At 33.5% G+C, this 19,378-nt stretch overlaps 3 protein-coding genes across 3 annotated transcripts; 1 reads left to right on the top strand and 2 right to left on the bottom strand.

Annotated features, from left to right (window-relative positions):
• Positions 1-1,798: 1,798 nt before the first annotated feature.
• LOC149399923 (putative phospholipase A2 homolog 1) lies at positions 1,799-5,511 on the bottom strand. The gene is made up of 4 exons (XM_089612236.1): positions 5,334-5,511; positions 5,224-5,263; positions 5,004-5,123; positions 1,799-2,252 (listed from the first exon to the last, which is right to left on the bottom strand). The coding sequence occupies exons 1-4, from the start codon at positions 5,445-5,447 to the stop codon at positions 2,074-2,076; spliced, it is 453 nt and encodes a 150-aa protein (XP_089468362.1). The 5' UTR covers positions 5,448-5,511; the 3' UTR covers positions 1,799-2,073.
• On the top strand, positions 3,416-4,793 carry LOC149399924 (BAG family molecular chaperone regulator 1-like). Its single transcript, XM_089612142.1, has 4 exons — positions 3,416-3,654; positions 3,761-4,017; positions 4,089-4,247; positions 4,719-4,793. The coding sequence occupies exons 1-4, from the start codon at positions 3,426-3,428 to the stop codon at positions 4,791-4,793; spliced, it is 720 nt and encodes a 239-aa protein (XP_089468268.1). The 5' UTR covers positions 3,416-3,425.
• A 958-nt stretch (positions 5,512-6,469) lies between the features above and the next one.
• On the bottom strand, positions 6,470-8,406 carry LOC149399925 (uncharacterized). Its single transcript, XM_089613851.1, has 3 exons — positions 8,267-8,406; positions 7,025-7,222; positions 6,470-6,931 (listed from the first exon to the last, which is right to left on the bottom strand). Exons 2-3 carry the CDS (start codon positions 7,204-7,206, stop codon positions 6,745-6,747), a joined length of 369 nt encoding a protein of 122 aa, XP_089469977.1. The 5' UTR covers positions 7,207-7,222; positions 8,267-8,406; the 3' UTR covers positions 6,470-6,744.
• Positions 8,407-19,378: the final 10,972 nt, after the last annotated feature.

Raw genomic sequence — 19,378 nt, forward strand, 5'->3', positions numbered from 1 at the left:
TATTTTTGAAAACCAAAAATTAAACTCAACATTTCGCTAAAACACATATGTGTTATTTTCACTTAATTTAATTTACATTACACACTACACTACACCCACGATTTTCATTTTTCCCAACTTGGACGATCAGAGAGAGAGTTTAAAAATGCTTCCCGCGCAGATATAATATAACTATAAACATCGCGTCAGAACGAGTTGAGAAACGTGAGAATCTTGTAAGTGAATTGTCAAATCGCGTAAAAACGAGTTGAGAAACGTGAGAATCTTGCTATAATTATTGCCTTCACAAGTTGTAGTTTCACCACATCACTCACCTTACTAAAAAAAATGTCTAGAGCTTCTAATTACTCTCAAGATGAAGACAAACTCCTTTGTCGGGTTTACATGGAGATTTCGCAAGACCCAATCATCGGTATATACCAATCATCTGATCAGTTTTGAACTCGTGTTGCGGAAGCTTACAACAACGGCAAAAGTCCGGATTCAGAGATGCGTTCAACGCGATCAATCCAGTGTCGTATTCAAGTGATTGAGAAAGCTACAAGGAAGATGCATGCATGCATTCGACAAATTGAGAATACACACCCAAGTGGTGCTTCAACTGAAGATATTGTGAGTATTATAGTTTATTGTTTTCTCACGATTGAATTTTACTTAACCTTTGTTTTATCAACTTTCAGATGGATCAAGCTAAAGTATTGCTTTCACAAGATGAAAAATTCAAGAAAGGTTGGAAGTTTGATCATGTGTGGAACATTATTAAGAATTTTGAAAAATTCTAAGATGGAGCCTCAAGTGCAAGACAAACATCTCGAGGTTCATCTTGCTCACAAGAGTCAGAAAATCCAACTCCTGAATCTGCTGGACATCCATCTCCTACTTAGCGGACGATTGGGGTGAAGAAAGCCAAATTAAAAAAAAGAAAAAACGGATGATGGAATAATGTCTAGAATTAGTGGTATTGAGGAAGGAAATAAAGAACTTCTTGAGCAATTGAAGAAGACAAGTGCAATCAGGCAACGCCACTTGGAATTGAAAGAAATCAAGGAAGAAAATAAAATATTGTTCCGGGATTTAAGTTCAATACCAGATCCACAATTTCGTGCATATATTCAAGCCGAACAAGCGAAAATTATGCAAAAGAGGCTTGAACAACAACAATCCCATGCACCACCGCCGACTTCTGATTCATATTCTCAATATTTTACCGGTCTCGGGGGATCCGACACCAATCTTCCAGAATATTAGTTTATCTATTGTAATTTTATTTTGTTGTATTGTGTTTTTTAATGTCTTTTGAGTTTTCTTGTTGATTTTCTTCCAAATTGCTAATGTAATTATGTTTGGTATTAGTTTATTATGATCGTTTTAATATTATAATTTTCTTGCAATGTGCAAAATCATTGTTGTATTTTAAAATATTGTTGTCTTTTAAATTATGCAAAATAATAAATTTTATATAAAAAAATAATTTTAGGGGTTAATATTAAATAATTATATAAAATCTGGACATTTGGGTAATTTTTAAAACTTATAAATCAATGAACAGTACAGTTCTACAAATAACGATGCACTGTTCAAAATTTTGATCCCACGCTATAATAGCGCGTGGAATATGAAGACCCACTGGAGCATCCCACGCTATATAGGTGGGATTTGGCGCTCCAGTGGAGATGCTCTGATCAGAGCTCAATACTCATCTTGCTTAATAGTTTATCTGGCTTTAAACTATACTAAACAATTTATTTTCTTTGTTTACAGAAAAGAAACCACAATTAATTTTTGACAAGTTGCACGAAGACCTTTTAATATATTAATTTTTAAAGTCAAAATAAATATACTATTATATATAGCGTTGACACTAATAGGAATCTTCTACGAAAATTACACGAATGTGCAAGCTAAATATGTCGTCACATGCATCAACATTGCTCTCAGTTTACTTGGCAAAAATCTTCCACTTCTTCATGAAAGAGTCTTCCTAATAAACTCTAAAAATCCAATCAAAACATAATTCGAATCATGAGGTTCTTGTATCCAAATTTATCTCTGGATTGTTGGATTGTTATATAATCAAAGTTCATCCCTGGAGTTACCAAATTGACTAAATAAGATGGCCAAATCCATGCCCTGGGTCATAGTAGGCACAGCTGTCTCATAAGGGCATATTCGAGAAAACCCAACCTTCCCAGATTTTTGCACTCTCTTTATGCACCTCTTGAACTTCTCATGGCACTGTATGTTAATCATACCTGATGATAAAAATCGTGTAAAAAAAAAGAGGACAAAAACAAAGGAAAGAGCAATCAAAAGATAAACATACGATAAAACGTCTCAAATGAAAAGCCATAAAAAAAAAAAGTTATTTTGATACGTTTTAGTAAGGTTGAAATGTCAAAACCGACCACACCTTTCATTTACGAGATAAGTGGCTAAAAGTCCATAACTCCATATGGTATTTCTTAAAGAAAGTAGACAAAAGTTTAGAAAACTAAAGAAATATAATATGATTTGTTTTTTCTTTTAGAATTCGTATGCAATTAATTTTTTTACGGACAATAGTTAAGTTAAAAATATATTACGTATGAGAATTAGGTCTTCATCTTCAGTGTAAAAATAATCGTATCGTTGTTAAAATGGAGGTCTAGATCACAAGTTATGCATTTTTGTAGATTTAAAAGAAAGAATATAAATTTATTTAATTTATTATTATAAAAGAATTGACATTTATTATTAGAATAAATATCATTTTTACCCCCCGAACTCGTACATTCGTTATATTTTGCCCCCTGGACTTGAAAATATTGCAAAACTCGACTCAGAACTCACGTTTAGACGTTATATTTTACCCCCTGAACTCACGTGTTACAAGACACCACTTTTAGACGTTAAGTTTCACGTTTTGATGACGTGGCAATATTTTAAAGGGTATAAGAGTATTTTCTATTATTCTAAATACTTTTAATCTTTAAATATTGTTATCAGATATATTAATTGTTATTAAATAATTAAATATTTCTATTATTCTCTCTCTCCTCTCTCTCTATCGGCTCTCTCTCTCTTTCCTTTCTTCTTCTTTTCTTCTCTACATTTTCTGCAAGGTTAAAGCTCTCACGGTTTCTCAGCAAGGAAAGTTAAAGCTATCACGGTATCTCTGCAAGGGAAGTTTGGTATATATTATTGTCTCTTACAAGAATAAAGCTCACGGCTCTGTATCTCCTCCTCTGAGTCGACTCGTCTGGTCTCTGTGACTCAACTCGTGTAATGCTGGTCTATGTAGATTTTTAGTGCTTCAGAAACAGCCTCTGTATCTCGGATTCTCGTCGCAAATCGTCAAGTACCGAAATCCCCAAATTTCTTAGAAAATTAACTGTCTCTGAGTTTTCTCTCTCCGTTGAAAAAAAAAACTCGTCACAGTTTTGAAGATGATGAAGATGAGGACGAAAACAATCGGAATGTCGCAGATCAACAGCGGGTCAACCGTCGGCCATGGAGAGTCAACGCCAGCGAAGTGGGAGATGAGACCCGGCGGAATGTTGGTCCAGAAACGAACCGACTCGGATCAGAACTCAGCTCCTCCTCCGACTATCCGAGTCCGAGTCAAGCACGGCTCGATCTACCACGAAATCCACATCAGCGCTCAAGCCTCTTTTGGTAAAGCCTCAAATCGCCGAACGAGTGAAATTAAAATCAATCAATGACTGAATTGTGTGTGTACGAAATTCAATTTTTTGTGTATTGCTCTCGTTCATTTGCCTAGGGGAATTGAAGAAGATGCTTGAGGGACCTACGGGGCTTCACCACCAGGACCAGAAGCTTCTGTTCAAGGAGAAGGAGAGAGATTCCAAGGCTTTCCTTGACATCTCCGGTGTCAAAGACCGGTCGAAGATCGTCGTCGTCGAAGATCCGATCAGCCAAGAGCACCGGTACCTCGAGATGCGCCGCAACGCCACCATGGAAAAGGCCTCCAAATCCATCTCCGAAATCAGCTTAGAGGTCGACCGTCTCGCCGGAAGGGTACGGAATTACTCTCTTACGCCTCTCCCACTCTCTGTAACACTTGATCTCACAATTCCTATGTTTCTCAGGTCTCGGCTATGGAGTTGGTGATCAGCCGCGGCGGCAAAGTCCCCGAGACCGACATGCTCGGACTAATCGAGCTTCTGATGAACCAGCTTCTCAGGTTCAACGGAATCGTGGCCGAAGGAGGTGTCAAGTTGCAGAGGAAAATCAAGAAAATGCAGAGAAGAAAAGAAGAAGAAAGGAAATAGAGAGAGAGAGAGAGAGAGAGAGAGAGAGAGAGAGCCGAGAGAGAATAATAAAAATATATAATTATTTAATAAATTAATATATCTGATAACAATATTTAAATATTAAAAGTATTTAAAATAATAGAAAATATTTTTACATCCTTTAAAATCTTGTCACGTCATCAAAATGTGAAACATAACGTCCAAATACTGACGGAAGTGGGACCTTGTAACACGTGTTTGAGTTCTGAGTTGAGTTTTGCAACATTTTCGAGTCCAGTGGGCAAAATGTAACGAAGGTACGAGTTCAGGGGGTAAAAATGAGATTTATTCTTATTATTATTACAAAATAGATATTTTTTTTAACTTTTCAAATATTGCACGTTTGTGTTTATTACCCACATAATTATAATATTTTTGTTAATATATATTAAACAAGAAATTATTTGAAAAAGATAAATGGCTACCTATATTAAAATTATAGTTCGATGGTTGAAATATAAAAATATATTCAATATCAAGTCTAGCGCTCTTATAACATAGTGCATATTGTTATAATTTAGGCTATTTTTTAAATATTAAATAATTTAGCTAAAAATTTATCTAGATACTAGCACTCCCAATATAAAATCTTTGATTTATTTTTATTCTATCCACTTCACGAAACACACAGTACACAAGTTTTTCATTATCTTCCTTCCCTGCAGGCACAGCTTATCTTAAGAGGTCTTGTAAAGGGAAAGAAAGCAAAACCTTTTTTGGTGACGCATTCGTCGTGAATCTTGCAACAAGCGTCCAGATCATCGCATGGTTTCTCTCCGGGACACCCGGTCCACCCTACGCCGCAGTACTTCCCGTACCGAATCCCAATCGCTATTCAGTTTCAATTTTCAAATTCAATAACACCAATCAATAAATGATGAAACCACTGTGATTAGAAATCAAAGCAAAAATGGGAGTAAATGTCACTCACCGTTACAGTTCTCTGCGACGCAGGTTTTGCTGCACCTGACCTACGCACGCCAATCGACGAATCAGATTCCGAGGACAGAAAAATTGGCTCTTAAGGTCATAATTATTTACCTCGGAATCACTGGAGGAGGACTGGGCGGAGGCGGTGACGCAGAGAAGGATGAAGACGAATGCCGTTGCGACACGTGTACCGGCCGCCGTATCACGACGAGCCATTCTTCTCATTTTTGCATTGCCACCCGAGGAGAGAATAGAACGAGAATTTATGAGATCGGCTTTTTTAATTTGGATTTCCATGCTGTCCTTTCTCTACTTTCCTATTGGTTGAAATTCGTAATCTGACTAATTTGAAATTACTAGACTGTCCTCTCGTTAGTCGTTCCGACGGAGAGAAAGAGGCGACGTGTAAGGCCAACCCGTCCCTGGCCAGGCCCAACTTGAAAAAATGGCCGAAAAAGTCCTCATTATTTATTTTTAAAAAATATATATTACATTTTTAACACTAATATAAGGCAATGTTTACCATCTATGTTTAGTATGTAGCGATCAATGTTTCTTGTATATTGTTATTTTCACAAGAGATATTACTATTTCTTATAATATAAGGCAATCTTTGATGGATGATTTGTGGATGTTCTTGAATTGTGTATGTTGAATAGAAATGCTTACAGAAAAAGTACTACAATGAAAAAATTATTTTCCGACCAAGAAGGTGACTGATGAAAATACCGGTGGAAAATAAGTTCTATTATAGGGGTGGAAAATAAGTCCAATGGTACTAATTTACTCCTACTTGCGACAATTTCTAATAATATAATATAAAAACATGTTTTTTCATATATGTTTGAAATTGTCTCTTTAAAATTGGAATGCGTACATCAACACAAAGGTGAGCGAAAGGAACGAAAATGAAATGCCGGAAAAAATTCGTCGACATTTTAAACCTCAATTCAGCAGTAGCCAAGAGGTAAAATTCTGACAATCAACTAGTGATACTCAATTTCTTTTTTATACTTCCGGGTAGCAAGTACGTCCATAAAAATCAAACCATCGAAAGGACAATACATGTATCCATTAAGAGGGAAAGATCAACCCAACAAGGTCTCTTTGTAATTCTAACATGAGGTGTTAAAGCCCGGAATATTCAGGAGCAACTAACTCTAAAGACGACTAATAATGACACCAGAAGACACACAACAGTTAAAGCCTAATAGGTGCAACAAGATAACATTGCAAACAAAGCCAAGTAGGAAATAAAAATTATATCAAAAGCTCCATTTAGATGGCTTTCAAATTACATGAATTATTGATAGGCTGTCAGAATCGCCAACCGGTTTCTCAGCTTCAAAACTTTTGCAAAGGGAATGAAAAAAAAAAAGAATTGCATGTAAAGTTCCCTCATTTCAATTCAGATGAAGCAAATAAAAATGGGAAAGAGAAGGTGAAAAAAAAAGGAGATGCTAAAACATGCAACCTCTAAAAGGGGCGGTCTTTTCATTGGGTGTTGTCAAAATGAGTTTTCTCAAACATAGTATCCGGTGAAAGTAAATCCCCTTCCGACGATCTCACCGGCACAGAACCAGGCAAAGCATTCGAGCCCAAACAAGGCAGCGATACCTGCGTCCTCGACCTTCAAGTCCTGCCTGTTCCTCCATATGTGCTTGACGTAGTCGAGCTCCTTCAAGAACGAGTCGTATCGACCGGGAAGACTGTACCAGCATAGCAACGCATCAGCAAGTATAATAGTAATAGTCACGAGTTAGATAGAATATGATCCAATAGCACAGAAGATATATTGTTACCTAGCAAGGCGAGTGTAGAGCAATTGTTTAGAAAGCTGATTGCATTTCTCGACGGTCGGTGGGTCCTGAATGTACTGCTTGTTCTGCTCCAGCAACTGCTTGTAGTAGACAGAGCCGTGCTTGAAAGCGAACTGCGACGCTTGGCAAGCCTTGGACTGCAATTGGACTAGCTTCGATGCCATCGACTCCGAGGTTAAGCTATATTGCAGGGAAAATAAGAAGCCGTTAAACGAGATGATGGTCAATGCATCAAACAAATACACCAATTTATGGATTCTTGTAACTACGTTTTCCACAGATTTCAGGAGGGGGAGGAAATGCAAGAACCCGACTTTCATTTACATATTCTAAGATCCTAGAAAATGACTAGTTGACAAACACTCATGCTTAACTATGGACAATAGAATAAGCATCAACAATTTCAAGTATAGGAAAACAAGCTTTGAATAACAGCAACTAAGACTAAAACTATAGGTTCAAGAGAAGATTTGTTTGTTAAAGGCTCAACATAAAAAAAACCGGACTGATATATAAAGGTCACTCTGAGACCAAAGATACTATATCGAAGAGGACAGCGCTTCAAAACAATGAATAAGAATATTAGAGATAGAACAATAGCAAATCCTAGCTCCGCATAAATGAGAAGTAATGACAGTAGACAATATACCAGAGATTATGTTTGCACAAAGTGTAACCACAACCGTGAGAACTTCCATTTACTTGGCGCAAAGGAACTACATTTTACTATTAAACCTAAAATAGCATTCAAACCCAAAATGAAACTCCAAAACCCAACAACTAAAACCGAGCTTTTGAGTCGCACTTTTAATATCGCTATGTTCCACTATTAGCGAATTTCCATTTCGTAATAAAATTGGTCTCAAACATAATCCAAATTCTATAATTTGGCTTAGCCTTATACATATAGTGACACAGACGCACGCTTACAACCTAAATTCGAAGAAAACAAACAATCGAGAAATTAAGAATCCTCAATAATCCAGCAGAAACTATACCCTCAACTGTTCAGATTGCCGATTAACACAGCAAAAATCTCAGAACCGGAAACAAATCCGATGAAGTAAAAATAAAAAATAATAATAAAGAATAACCTTTTAGAAACAAAATCTAAACAGCATCAAAACCCTAATACCAGATCTAAACAAGCAAAAGGCACAGACCTAACTGTGAAATCAAAGAGTAAAAGTGTCTGAATCCCCTGGAATCCCCTACTTTTCTTACCTATGGCCGTTCTCGATTCGAATGTAGAGAACGAAAGAGCCTTCGCTTTTCTTTTTTCCTCTCGCCGCTGAGAGTTGAGTTTGTTTGACAAGGAAAAGTGACTGCGGTTTTGAGGTTTTTAATTTACCTTATTTTGTTTCGGAAATGGGATGATTTCGTAAATAGAAAAAGGCTTCTTTTTCTTTTACATAAAAAAAGGCTTATTTTTTATATATTACACCTTTTTTTCATTTTAAGGAAAACACATTTACTAGCTGATTTTTAAAATTAAAATGAAAATTTGTAATAGTATATAACACACTTAATTCGATTTTTAATTCTTAAAATGTCAAAAATTAGAAAATTATAATTTTAAACTAAAATACCTTCGAAAACACACCGCGAGTGAGTAGATAAAAAAAATTGTGGCCAATTGTGACCTATAGTAGTTGTAGGTATTTTTTCCATCTAATTGTGACTCAATGCAGCGTGTCGCAATTTTTTTTTTTTAGTCTTAAACGAGTTATCTGACCCGCGCGTTGCTGCGGGTTTATTGAAAATACAGTAATATTATTTTAAAATGTTTCGAAACTTATAAGAATAATAACAATGAGTTTAAAGATATATAAAACGAACAATATATTTATTATTGAGTTGATATATACATAAAAAGACATATAATATATACCTCATCTTTCTCTATTCTATTATATTCATGTTAAATATATTAGATTTGAACTAAAAATTATCAGTCTTTAATGCTAAAAGAATATGATAATTAATAGTTTGTAATTTTATCATAATAATAAATATTATCTGTCATATGTGTTTACAAATATAATACAAAACTCTTTCAGCAACATTTTCTAAGACTATTTATTTACTATTATTTTTAGTCTTTTTGGTTTAGATGTAAGACTTTGATTATTTTGTTTTTTTAAGGGTAAAACTATTATTAATAATGGTAGATTAAGAATATTTATAGTACGTTACCGTTTATATTATACAAACTTTATATAATATATTTTACAATACTTAACTGTTTAATTGAGAATGTAAGTAAATATATTTTAGAGTACGGTTTATAAATTAAGAATATTGACTTGCAAAGAAATATCAAGTAGTAAACGTACCTTGATAGTGGATAGATTTTTCCTTTAAAGGAATGGAGATTGTCGTTGATAATAAAAATAATAATAATAATAATAAAAGAATATATGAGATATATTTGTAAGTATTTTAATCAACAAATTCGACTTTGGAGTTTCAAACATCCATTTTTATTTGTTTTTTTTCATTTATCACTAAAAGGGAAAATGACTCAAACGTAGATGACAACAGCCACTTTAATAAGTCTGAAGTTTTTTTTTTAGTTGCTTCAATAAAATAGGATAATTTGTGATAGATTGCACATACATGTATTTAAAACTGATTAATTTTATAATAATCTTTGTCTTTAGTTACATATTTACACCTTAATTTAATGTAAAAGTTAAATTGTTAGTGACATCATCGTCATCATGTCTTATTTTGTGAATGAAGAAAAGCATAACATGATATAATTATTTTTTCCTTTATTTATATTTTTTTGTTCGTAGTCCGTTGCTCAGTCACGTGAACCCCATAATTTACAATATTGACACTATTTTCAGTTGTACTGGCATACACAAAAATAACCAAAGATAAATTAAGACAACGTGTCATTTGATAAATGGCCAAAAAAGTTACTGTAGTAGCTACAGTATTAATGCACCCCGAATTAGTTATATAGGATAATGTGGTTTTACTAAATTTTTATAATCTTTATAGAAAAAAAAATTATGCTTCGATTAATATTTTGAGAGATAATGAAATATAATTTGAGCAACAATTAGTGGTTATATAGTATGTTAGTTTGTGGAAGTAGGGAGAGGAAAAAATTGGTGAATCCTTTTGTAATAGAGTTTAAACTTTAAAGTATAATATAGTAGTGATTAATATTTTTAGAGCTATTTTGCTAACTAGCCAAATCAACCTATTAATATTAAGAGAATAGCCAAAGTTTCAATTAATTAAGGGAATAGCCCAACTAATCTAAACTACCTAAATTACCCTTTCACACAACTCTCTCTCTCTCTCTCTTTCTCTCTCTCTCTCCAGCATATTCTTCTGCGTCGTCGAGACTCCGCTCGAACATGATCACCGCCGAGAGCCCGAGGTAGCCGTCGAGCGCCGCTGGTTTTCACGGTCAGGGTGCTTCGGGATCATCGCCACCGCGTCGCCGTCGCTCGGGCGGCGGAGCGCGCGCACGGAGAGGCCGCGATCGGGGGAGTCGAGGATGGCTATGGCATCGCTGTACCGTTTCGATGTCCGTACTCTCGTCCTCGCAGGTACGCTCGTCCTCGCAGGAGATTTATCCGGCGACGGCCTCGAGTCGTCCGAGCTCTTCCGATCGTTCTCGTAGATGGCGCGGAGGGTTTGGCTCCTCCACTGCCTTGCTTTCACGATCGAACCCGAGGTCTCAGAAGTCGACGGCGAAGCAAAGCCCTAAACCTAACCCTAACCTCGGGTTCGCTGGAGATGGAGAAGAATAAACAATTCGCGAATCGGTTAATTAATTAACCTACTGGAGTGAGTTACGTTAATTAATTAACTGATTCGTGAATGATTTGAAATTCACAAAAAATTTACAAAAATCATAACTTAAGTCAATTGATATTCAAAGCATTCAATTAATTAACATAATTCCGAATTCAATCATTTAGTAAATTAACTTTACTCACAAAAAAATCAAAACCTAAACTAATATTCAACCAATAAGTTAATTAATTAACCTAACTCACTCCAGTAGGTTAATTAAATTAACCTATTGACGAATTTACCAAGGGCGTTATGGTCTGAGTCGAAAATATGGGCTATTTGCTTAATAAAATGAAACTTGGACTATTCCCCCAATAAGAATGACAAACTTGACTAGTTACAACAAATTTCACATATTTTTATTGATTAGTTTACTTGATTACCTTTATTTTTGCTAGCATTTATTTGATTACTTGTTGTAAAAAAAAAATAAAAAAAGGGAAAGAAAACTGTAGAAGCCTATTTAAAGAAATGTTAAAGACCTAGACGTAGCAAATAAACAAATTTTAAAAAAAATGTTAGTGAAAGGGAGTTAGAAAATAATATTATTATACTTATATCTATGTAATCACAATTTCAGAGCTGATTTTAGCTCTCGCTTATATGCCTTGGGAAAAATAATATTTAGCTCTTAGATATTCCAATAGCCTCATTCTTGAATATTATGGAACTCATTATATGTGTAAGAGATCAAAATAAATAGTAAGTTAGTAACATAGAAAATAATTAATAATAGGATACATTAAGTAAATAAAGGTAGCAAATTGTAAAAATAAAAAAAAATTAAAAAAAATAATTGAGGAAACACTGTGTAGAAGCTACAGTATTTGGGGGTTCTCTTATAGTAAATAAGGATAATGGTATTTTAGTCACGACTCACGATAATAGCTTTTCAATTTACAACATTTTTGAGATATAAACTAAATTCAATGTATATACGAAGGTGGTGTCTATTTATCTTGTCCCTTCTAAATATCACTTTTTGTGACGAGTTATATGTATGATTTTTTTAGTAATTTGATGCTCGTAAAAAAAGTCTTATGTCAAAGTTGGAGAAAGATCATTTTGTTTTTAACCATAGCTGAGCTTCATTCTCACTTGTTCTCATACATTTTATACTTCTACAGAAAAAAAAGATGGAGGGATTATCGGAGGGATGAATTAAGATGGAGGCCTTGTTTGTTAGGAGGGATTATTGGAGGGATGAATTAAGATGGAGGGATTTGGAGAGATGGATTATGCATTTCTTTTGTTTGTTAGGAAGAGAAAAAGACGAAGTGATGAATTTGTATCCGTGGGACCCACCAAAAAACTTTCCCCTCTATTTTGGAAGGATTGTAGAAATCCATAGCATTTTATTTATGAAAATTACATTTATAATATTTATTGATGCAATTTCATAGAATCTAATTATTTTATACACAATTTATTTTCTAAATTATTTTGGATGTGAAACAAAAATGAGTAAAAATTAAACATGATTTTAAAATTAATGTTATATACTTTTATTTATGTATCTTGATTGTATATTTGATATGTAGACAATATAGTTATTTTACTCACATATTTTATAATATATATAAATATATATTAAATTGTTCAAATTATTTTTTGATAAATTACACAATTTGGTCTCATATAATAAAAGAGTTATTAATGATCATTAGTATAATAAAAAATAGTCATGTTTTTCTTTATTATTTATACTAAACAACAAGTAGATAAATTATAATTTTTCTTCTTAACATACATATCAATCAAGTTTTTGGAAAGATACAATCCCTCTATTTATTTTCCTTCTATTTCCATCCTCTTCAATCATTCCTTCCATGTTGATGGATGAAATCCGTTTTAGCTTTGTTTAGAAGCGTTGTATATTTTGGACAACTACAATATGGGAGCTCGTCTAAACAATAGATATTAACCAACAAATCAATTTTATATATTATACTTTATTAAACATGCATTATTTACCAATGGAGTACTTTTTTTTCTTTCCTCCTTTGCTACTAGGCTTTATCCATATTGCTTTTTCTAGCAAGTGCTTAACGAGGGATGGATGATATCACTACAAGCACCAATTTTTTAAAAATTGAAAATTAAGAATCCTACTCTTAATTTTATCAGTTTTTTATATTCTTAGCACTAAATTATATGATTTTTACATATATGTCCCTGAATAATTTTTTTTCTTCTTATACATCTCTTTCAAAACTTAGGATTTTTTTATTTTTTTTTAATTTTTTATTTCTTTTTTTATCAAACGTGTCTCCTTGATTGTGAATCATGGCTTCACCACTTGAGTACAAGTCATCCAAACGAAGAGCCTTGTAAGACATGTAAATATATGTGCAAACAATAATCTCCTTTTCATTATCTCAAGTTCTCTCTACTTTCACGTTTATTTTATAGCATCTTTGATGACATAATTGCTCTTTAATGTGAGATATATATTACATGAATTTATTGTTGTTTGGATCTTAGAATTATAAATCTAATATCAGTAAAATCATGTGTCAATTAGAAGAGATAAACAGAGCAGATGCATTTCCACGTGAAAAATTAAGATGAGTACCAAATGAACGATTAGGAAACTCGATTAGCTTACGAAGTTTAACGGTTAGGATAATAACTACATTATGAATTTCCACTTATTGTATTATCTTAGTTTGCTTGCATTATTTGGGTTTTCATGTCGGCGAGTTTACATCAACACATTTCACTTATTTTATACTTATGAATAAAGATGGACCTACTTAATGCAACAACTTCTTCGCGTCATACATTTTTAATATGCAAATCTCATAAGTAACTGAATAAAGTCAATATAACCAGTGCGCAGAAAGATGTCACACAACGTGGTCTCATGAGAGGCCAATCTTAATTATCATAAACGAACCATATATTGGATCATCATCGTCATATCATATCATTCAAATTTTCGACGTCAATACCGACAACATATAATATATTACCCAGTGGCGAGACATACCCGTATGTCAACTACAAGATTATAACTAATTGATAGAAATATACGGTGTTATGTGAATAGCAATTTCGTAAAATAAAAAATACATATGCATCATCAACAAACTCTATTTTCTAACTAAGTTCAATTTACAATTAATATTTGGATTTTATAAGCTTATATATCACTTTCTTTTTTTTCGTCACTATAAATATCTAATGTAATCCTCCCCGACAGCAAATGTTGTTAAAAATATTAAATTTAGTTGTCCCCGTTAATAGCAATGCCGCTAAACAACACATGCTATATTTTAAAAGAAGGTGTATAAACGTAAAAAAACAATTGATATTCATGTCACAAATCCTCTAATTATAATATATAAAAAAAAATCAATGTTTAAAATTTTCGGTTTGAAATTTAGCCAATATTAGAAGAAAAAAAAATTAATACTTAAGTCTTTCGACATAACGAAAGTTTTTTTTGCAAGCGATCATTCAAAAGAAATTCCGAAAACAACTCAAAAAATGAGATGGGTTAGTTTCAGCTACAATATTTTTAGAATTATATGTTTTGATTATGTCAAAAGGCTAACATAATGCAATTTCAGATATTGTTGTTTGTTCTGATGAGTTTTGATATTTTCCTTTAATTTAAAAATTATTACTATTGAATCATAAATAGTTAATCAATTATCAATCTTTAAAAAACCTAACAATTGTAATTAATGAAAAGACGACAAACTTAATTCACAAAATTACATTGATTTTTAGTTAAGAACTTTATTTATATTATCAATAGAGGAATTGCGGCATATACTAGATGTTTTTTTTTTTTTTTTTTTTTTTTTTTTTTTTTTTTTTATGGTTGTATACTCATTTTCTTAGAATCTAGTATCCACGTGTATTTTAATTTTTTTTTTAAATGACGTGTATTTTAATTGTATTGCTATTAACAATGACACTAAAATGTTTGGTATTTATGCCGCCAAAAGAAAGGCGTGCCATATAAGTACACAAAACTCAAAATATTGGGTATGTTTGTCACCGTTTACGACCCTAATATTAATTAACAACTATAAGTTTTTTTTAATTTGAAAAGTTATATCTAATAAAAGTTATGTCGTAAGATAAGATAATTTGTTTGTAGTCCAACACACTAGTGTCCATACTTCGAACTCACAATGATCGAAGTATTTTGAGAAACAACTAACTTATAAGCACGTATGGAGCTAGACTTTAAACTTAAAGGGCTAATGTCAATCTTTTTGTTTTTCAAGAGAAGCTAATTTGGAAATTTCAAGGGTAAAAATAAGAGAAAAAATAAATTTTAGTAAGATTATAAAAAATTAAGGGGGGAGAATTAAGTCTCTAATGAGAAAAATTCAAAGGATAGTTGAAGAAGACTAGTCAAAATATGAAGAGAAAATGGCGGCAAAAATACCAATTGTTTTCGTTTTTATACAGTTTGCTACCTATTCTTTTTTTTCGTCGGCGAAAATACCAAATGTTTACTTTTGGTGTCGCCGTTACTACCAATTTTAAATGGACGGTCTGGATTCATTTTTAAAATAAAAACTCGTTTATTCGGGTGATGTTTATTTGATTCATTTTTAAAAATGAGTATAATGAAATATTTTATTAACAAAGTGTACGAGGAGCCTCGAAGTAAAGGAGATCCGGGCCCGAAGAGACCAAACGCGCGCCAACAAGCTGGCCGAGGAGACGCGAAGTTGCGACCAGATCCGAGACCCGACCGTGGCGCGAGCGAGAGGAAGAAGGCAGGTCGCGAGGAGCTCCGAAGAAGGGAGAGGCCGAGTCCGAGGGAAACACGCTCTCGCCGAGGAAGGGACCGCTCGGGGTCGTCGCCGAATCTATGGAGACCCAACGCCGGCGAGCTGGCCGAGGGGACGCGAAGTCGCAACCGGGTCCGAAGCGGCCTGGTCGAGCGCGAAACCCGGAGCTCGGCCGGAGCGAGACAGAGCAACGATCGGACCTGGAGCCCGGCAGCCGCGCGAACTGTGAGATGAGATCTGGGAAGTGGCAAGCGCCGAGCCCGACGAGCGGGAATGAAGATGGAGGCCGCGTGAAGATCTGGAAAAGAGAAGGGGTGGGGCCGAACACACCGGTCGCGTGCCAAGAGAAGAGCCAGGCGAAAATGGGTTCTCTTTTTGGTTCAGTGAAGCGCGTGAAGGAGATGTAGTAGGCAAGCCGCGTGATTCAAGCAGAGAAGAACCAGGCAAAAATTTCTCTTTTCTTTGGTTCAGTAGGACGCATGAAGGGGATGAAGTGGGCAAGCATAGTGAATCAAAGGGAGAAGAAGGAGATGAGTTGTTGATGTTGCCACGTGTAAATCCGTTTGTATTTAACAGTTTTGGTAGTAACGGCGACACCAAAAGTAAACATTTGGTATTTTCGCCGACGAAAAAAAAAAAAATAGGTAGCAAACTGTATAAAAACGAAAACAATTGGTATTTTTGCCGCCATTTTCTCAAATATGAATAAGAATGTGATATTAAAATAAAAAAATAAGAAAAACAAAAAAAAACGTAAGATCGTGGATCCGATCAATCAATGAACTATGAAAATGTACTAAAAACAAATTGCAAGAAGAAGAAGAACAAAGACGCTCATATTAGCAACAACTCATTAGAATTATCACCTATGTTTAGCGTTATTCCCTCTACGACAGATAAGTCTATTTCTAGAGATAATCTTATCCAAGTAAGATATTCATGCTCGATTCAATGAGTTTATCTATATATTTTACAATATATCATACAGAACCAAATATTATTCTATCCTGAAAAGATTGTAAGTTCAATTACTGTCTTAATTTGAACTTCACAGTTTCCAAAATGCCTGGTGGGACAAGGATCAAGAAGAATAATAGTTTAGAAGCAAAAAGTGTATATAGTTGGTAGGACTTGAAATGATCCTAAACTTCATTTAAATTCGAGCCTTGCCTATAATGGTATTTATTGTTATAAGTTATAGTTATAATGCATTATTATACATATATAGACACTAATAAAATAGTACGTATATAACAATTTTATAATAGTACTGTGATATAACGACCATGATTCATTTCCATATTCTAACCTTGATATCACCTTTCTATGATTTTGGCCACCAGTTTAATCACATCCTATATACAATTAATATATGATAATACCAAAGCCATAACGTCCATCATTATTTAAAATTGAAAAAGCATTTTCTTATTTTGATAAAATCTCAGCATCAACTTTTTCTAAGATCTTAGTCTACAATAATACGTGTAATACTGAAGCCATTATTTCATATGGTTGCGATGCTATTATGATGGCCGGCGATTGTCACGCCGCTTCAAAAGCTATAATTTGCACACTCTTCTTATTATAATTGGTTTTGTGTTATGAGTTGAGATTTGCTCGTAAGGGCTAATAATCCAAAAGAGTAGTTGGGGGTGATAGGATGTACTGTTTGTATCACGTGCTTACGTGGCAGCTCATGATTGACTCGCGAGCCACATGGGGGTGAGCTGGACGGTGGCGATTAATTGGTGGCATTGGTGTGTATATCATATGGGCTCTATATTTAAAAATTCCAAATATCACACACAATGGTGAAACCGTGAAACTGTTGACTTTTGACTTGAAATTATTATGAGTTTCGTGAGATGTTTGGTTGGTACCGTAGCATTAAGAAATAGTCAAAAAAAATATTAAGAAGCCCTAGCAACCAAAGAGACTTATGGAAAAGAAGAAAAAATGAACAAGTCCACAAATCTTACCAACTACTCTGTCACACGTGGTTCTCTTATTTGATTTCAATCTCTATACAGTTTTCAAATTATCTGTCTGTATGATTTTAATGTATTTTTTTCAATTAAAATTATAGAGCACTTACAATTTTGCATGTGAAAAGGTCGTACTTGGTTTCTTTTATTTGACTTTGGATTGTCCGTACGCCCAGTTTTTTCAAAGTGATTTATTTTGCGCATGGCAGATTAATGTAATTTGGTATATTCGCTCTTGATGGCCTCACTAAACTAAATTATCAAAATTAAATTTTGATGGCCTCACTTTTGGAGAAGTGAAAAAGGAAAAGAAGGAGATATATAAATGAGTTATTTTTAGGTTGACATTTGTAAAATTCAACCAAAAGCATTAACAAACTTATACGCATGATAATGCCGATTTATTATACCTCAAAATACATGCAGTTGACAAGAAAAATAAAACTAATTTCAAACAATGTTTACTACCAAACCATTATTAATTAATACAATAAGGATTTAGATATTAGAATGCTAACGTTTGAAACTAAGACCAGAAAGCTGATTGAATATTACGTAATGCATGCCTCAAATTGGAATTTAATTACGTTTATTCATGAAGTGAAGTGATTATTCTAAAAACAAAAAAGAAAACTAGGCAAGAAAATGGTTGAAAATATTATAAAAGCCATTGAATTCTTAATATTTAATTAAAAAGTTACAACCCATTTTGAAAAGTCAATAAAACACCAAATAAGGGAAATACTAAAATATCATTGAAACTCGACTAATAACGTGTCCACTTCGCAAGCTATAGAAATGATCGACGCACACATATAATTATATATATATATATATATATATATATATATATATATATATTATCACTAGCTTACAACAAAATACTAATATACAAAGTTCTGATGAAGATTTCTATCTAGCTAAATAACAACGCTAATTATGAGACAATCCTTTGGTTGATATGCTTTGCCTTTGATCAAACCCCAGTTTTATATATAATCATTAAACAAATTATTACACATGAAATATAAATCATCAGCCAGCTTTATAAATCCGTATCTTAAAGCTGTTTCGATGTTTATATTAGCTCTAGATAATAGCGGTGGTTATGACTAAGTATATACAATTAACATAATATAAACCAAAAGCATGCAAATGGAAATTATTAGCCAATCGATCTGGGCGTGTATCAGGTGGTCACGTGGTGGACCAATATTTTGTGCAGAGCGTGGTACGCAAGGTTTGATATTAATGCACAAAATATTGTTATCTAATTAACACGTCCTAATCAGAGACAGGTTATATATGTGAGCATGACAAGCCATGACAAAAAAAAAAAAAAAAAAAAAAAAAAAGAGAAGAAATTCCCGCTATTAACTTCCAAAATGTCAAAGGCTATTATTATAGAAGTTCAGGGTTTGGCTTTCCAACAAAGCCATGAAGATAGTCTCGTATAGCTTGGCCTTTAGCTGTGCTGTTGATGATAATGATTTGTTGATAATATAATTCTCAAATATCTCAACTTACTCATTTAATATTGTTCAAGTACTTTCCCGAAGTTGATATTATATAATAATATTATCATCATAGCTAAGTTAAGAACTCATAATCAAACCAAATCGTGCCTTTTTTTCCTGGAATTTAATGGTGGCTTAGTCAAAGACTCAAAGGGATACACACTATCTTTTAAGCATTTTTTTATGCTGTGCTTTGAGAAGTTGGTGTGGTGCGTAATTATTGAGATTAGTGTAAACAGTTATTATTCT

The sequence above is a fragment of the Urtica dioica genome, chromosome 4 (assembly GCF_054948205.1).
Source record: "Urtica dioica subsp. dioica isolate 48M chromosome 4, U.dioica_male_clone48M_v1_H2, whole genome shotgun sequence".
NCBI classification, from domain to species: domain Eukaryota; kingdom Viridiplantae; phylum Streptophyta; class Magnoliopsida; order Rosales; family Urticaceae; genus Urtica; species Urtica dioica.

Coding starts and splice junctions, on each gene's coding strand:
- LOC149399925 (XM_089613851.1), bottom strand. CDS start 7,206: ATGGCATCGAAGCTAGTCCAATTGCAGTCCAAGGCTTGCCAAGCGTCG. Junction 6,932..7,024: donor CTCTACACTCGCCTTGCTAG/GTAACAATATAT, acceptor ATGCTGGTACAG/TCTTCCCGGTCGATACGACT.
- LOC149399924 (XM_089612142.1), top strand. CDS start 3,426: ATGATGAAGATGAGGACGAAAACAATCGGAATGTCGCAGATCAACAGC. Junction 3,655..3,760: donor CAGCGCTCAAGCCTCTTTTG/GTAAAGCCTCAA, acceptor TCATTTGCCTAG/GGGAATTGAAGAAGATGCTT. Junction 4,018..4,088: donor TCGACCGTCTCGCCGGAAGG/GTACGGAATTAC, acceptor TATGTTTCTCAG/GTCTCGGCTATGGAGTTGGT.
- LOC149399923 (XM_089612236.1), bottom strand. CDS start 5,447: ATGAGAAGAATGGCTCGTCGTGATACGGCGGCCGGTACACGTGTCGCA. Junction 5,264..5,333: donor CCTCCTCCAGTGATTCCGAG/GTAAATAATTAT, acceptor TGGCGTGCGTAG/GTCAGGTGCAGCAAAACCTG. Junction 2,253..5,003: donor CGAATGCGTCACCAAAAAAG/GTTTTGCTTTCT, acceptor TTTTATCATCAG/GTATGATTAACATACAGTGC.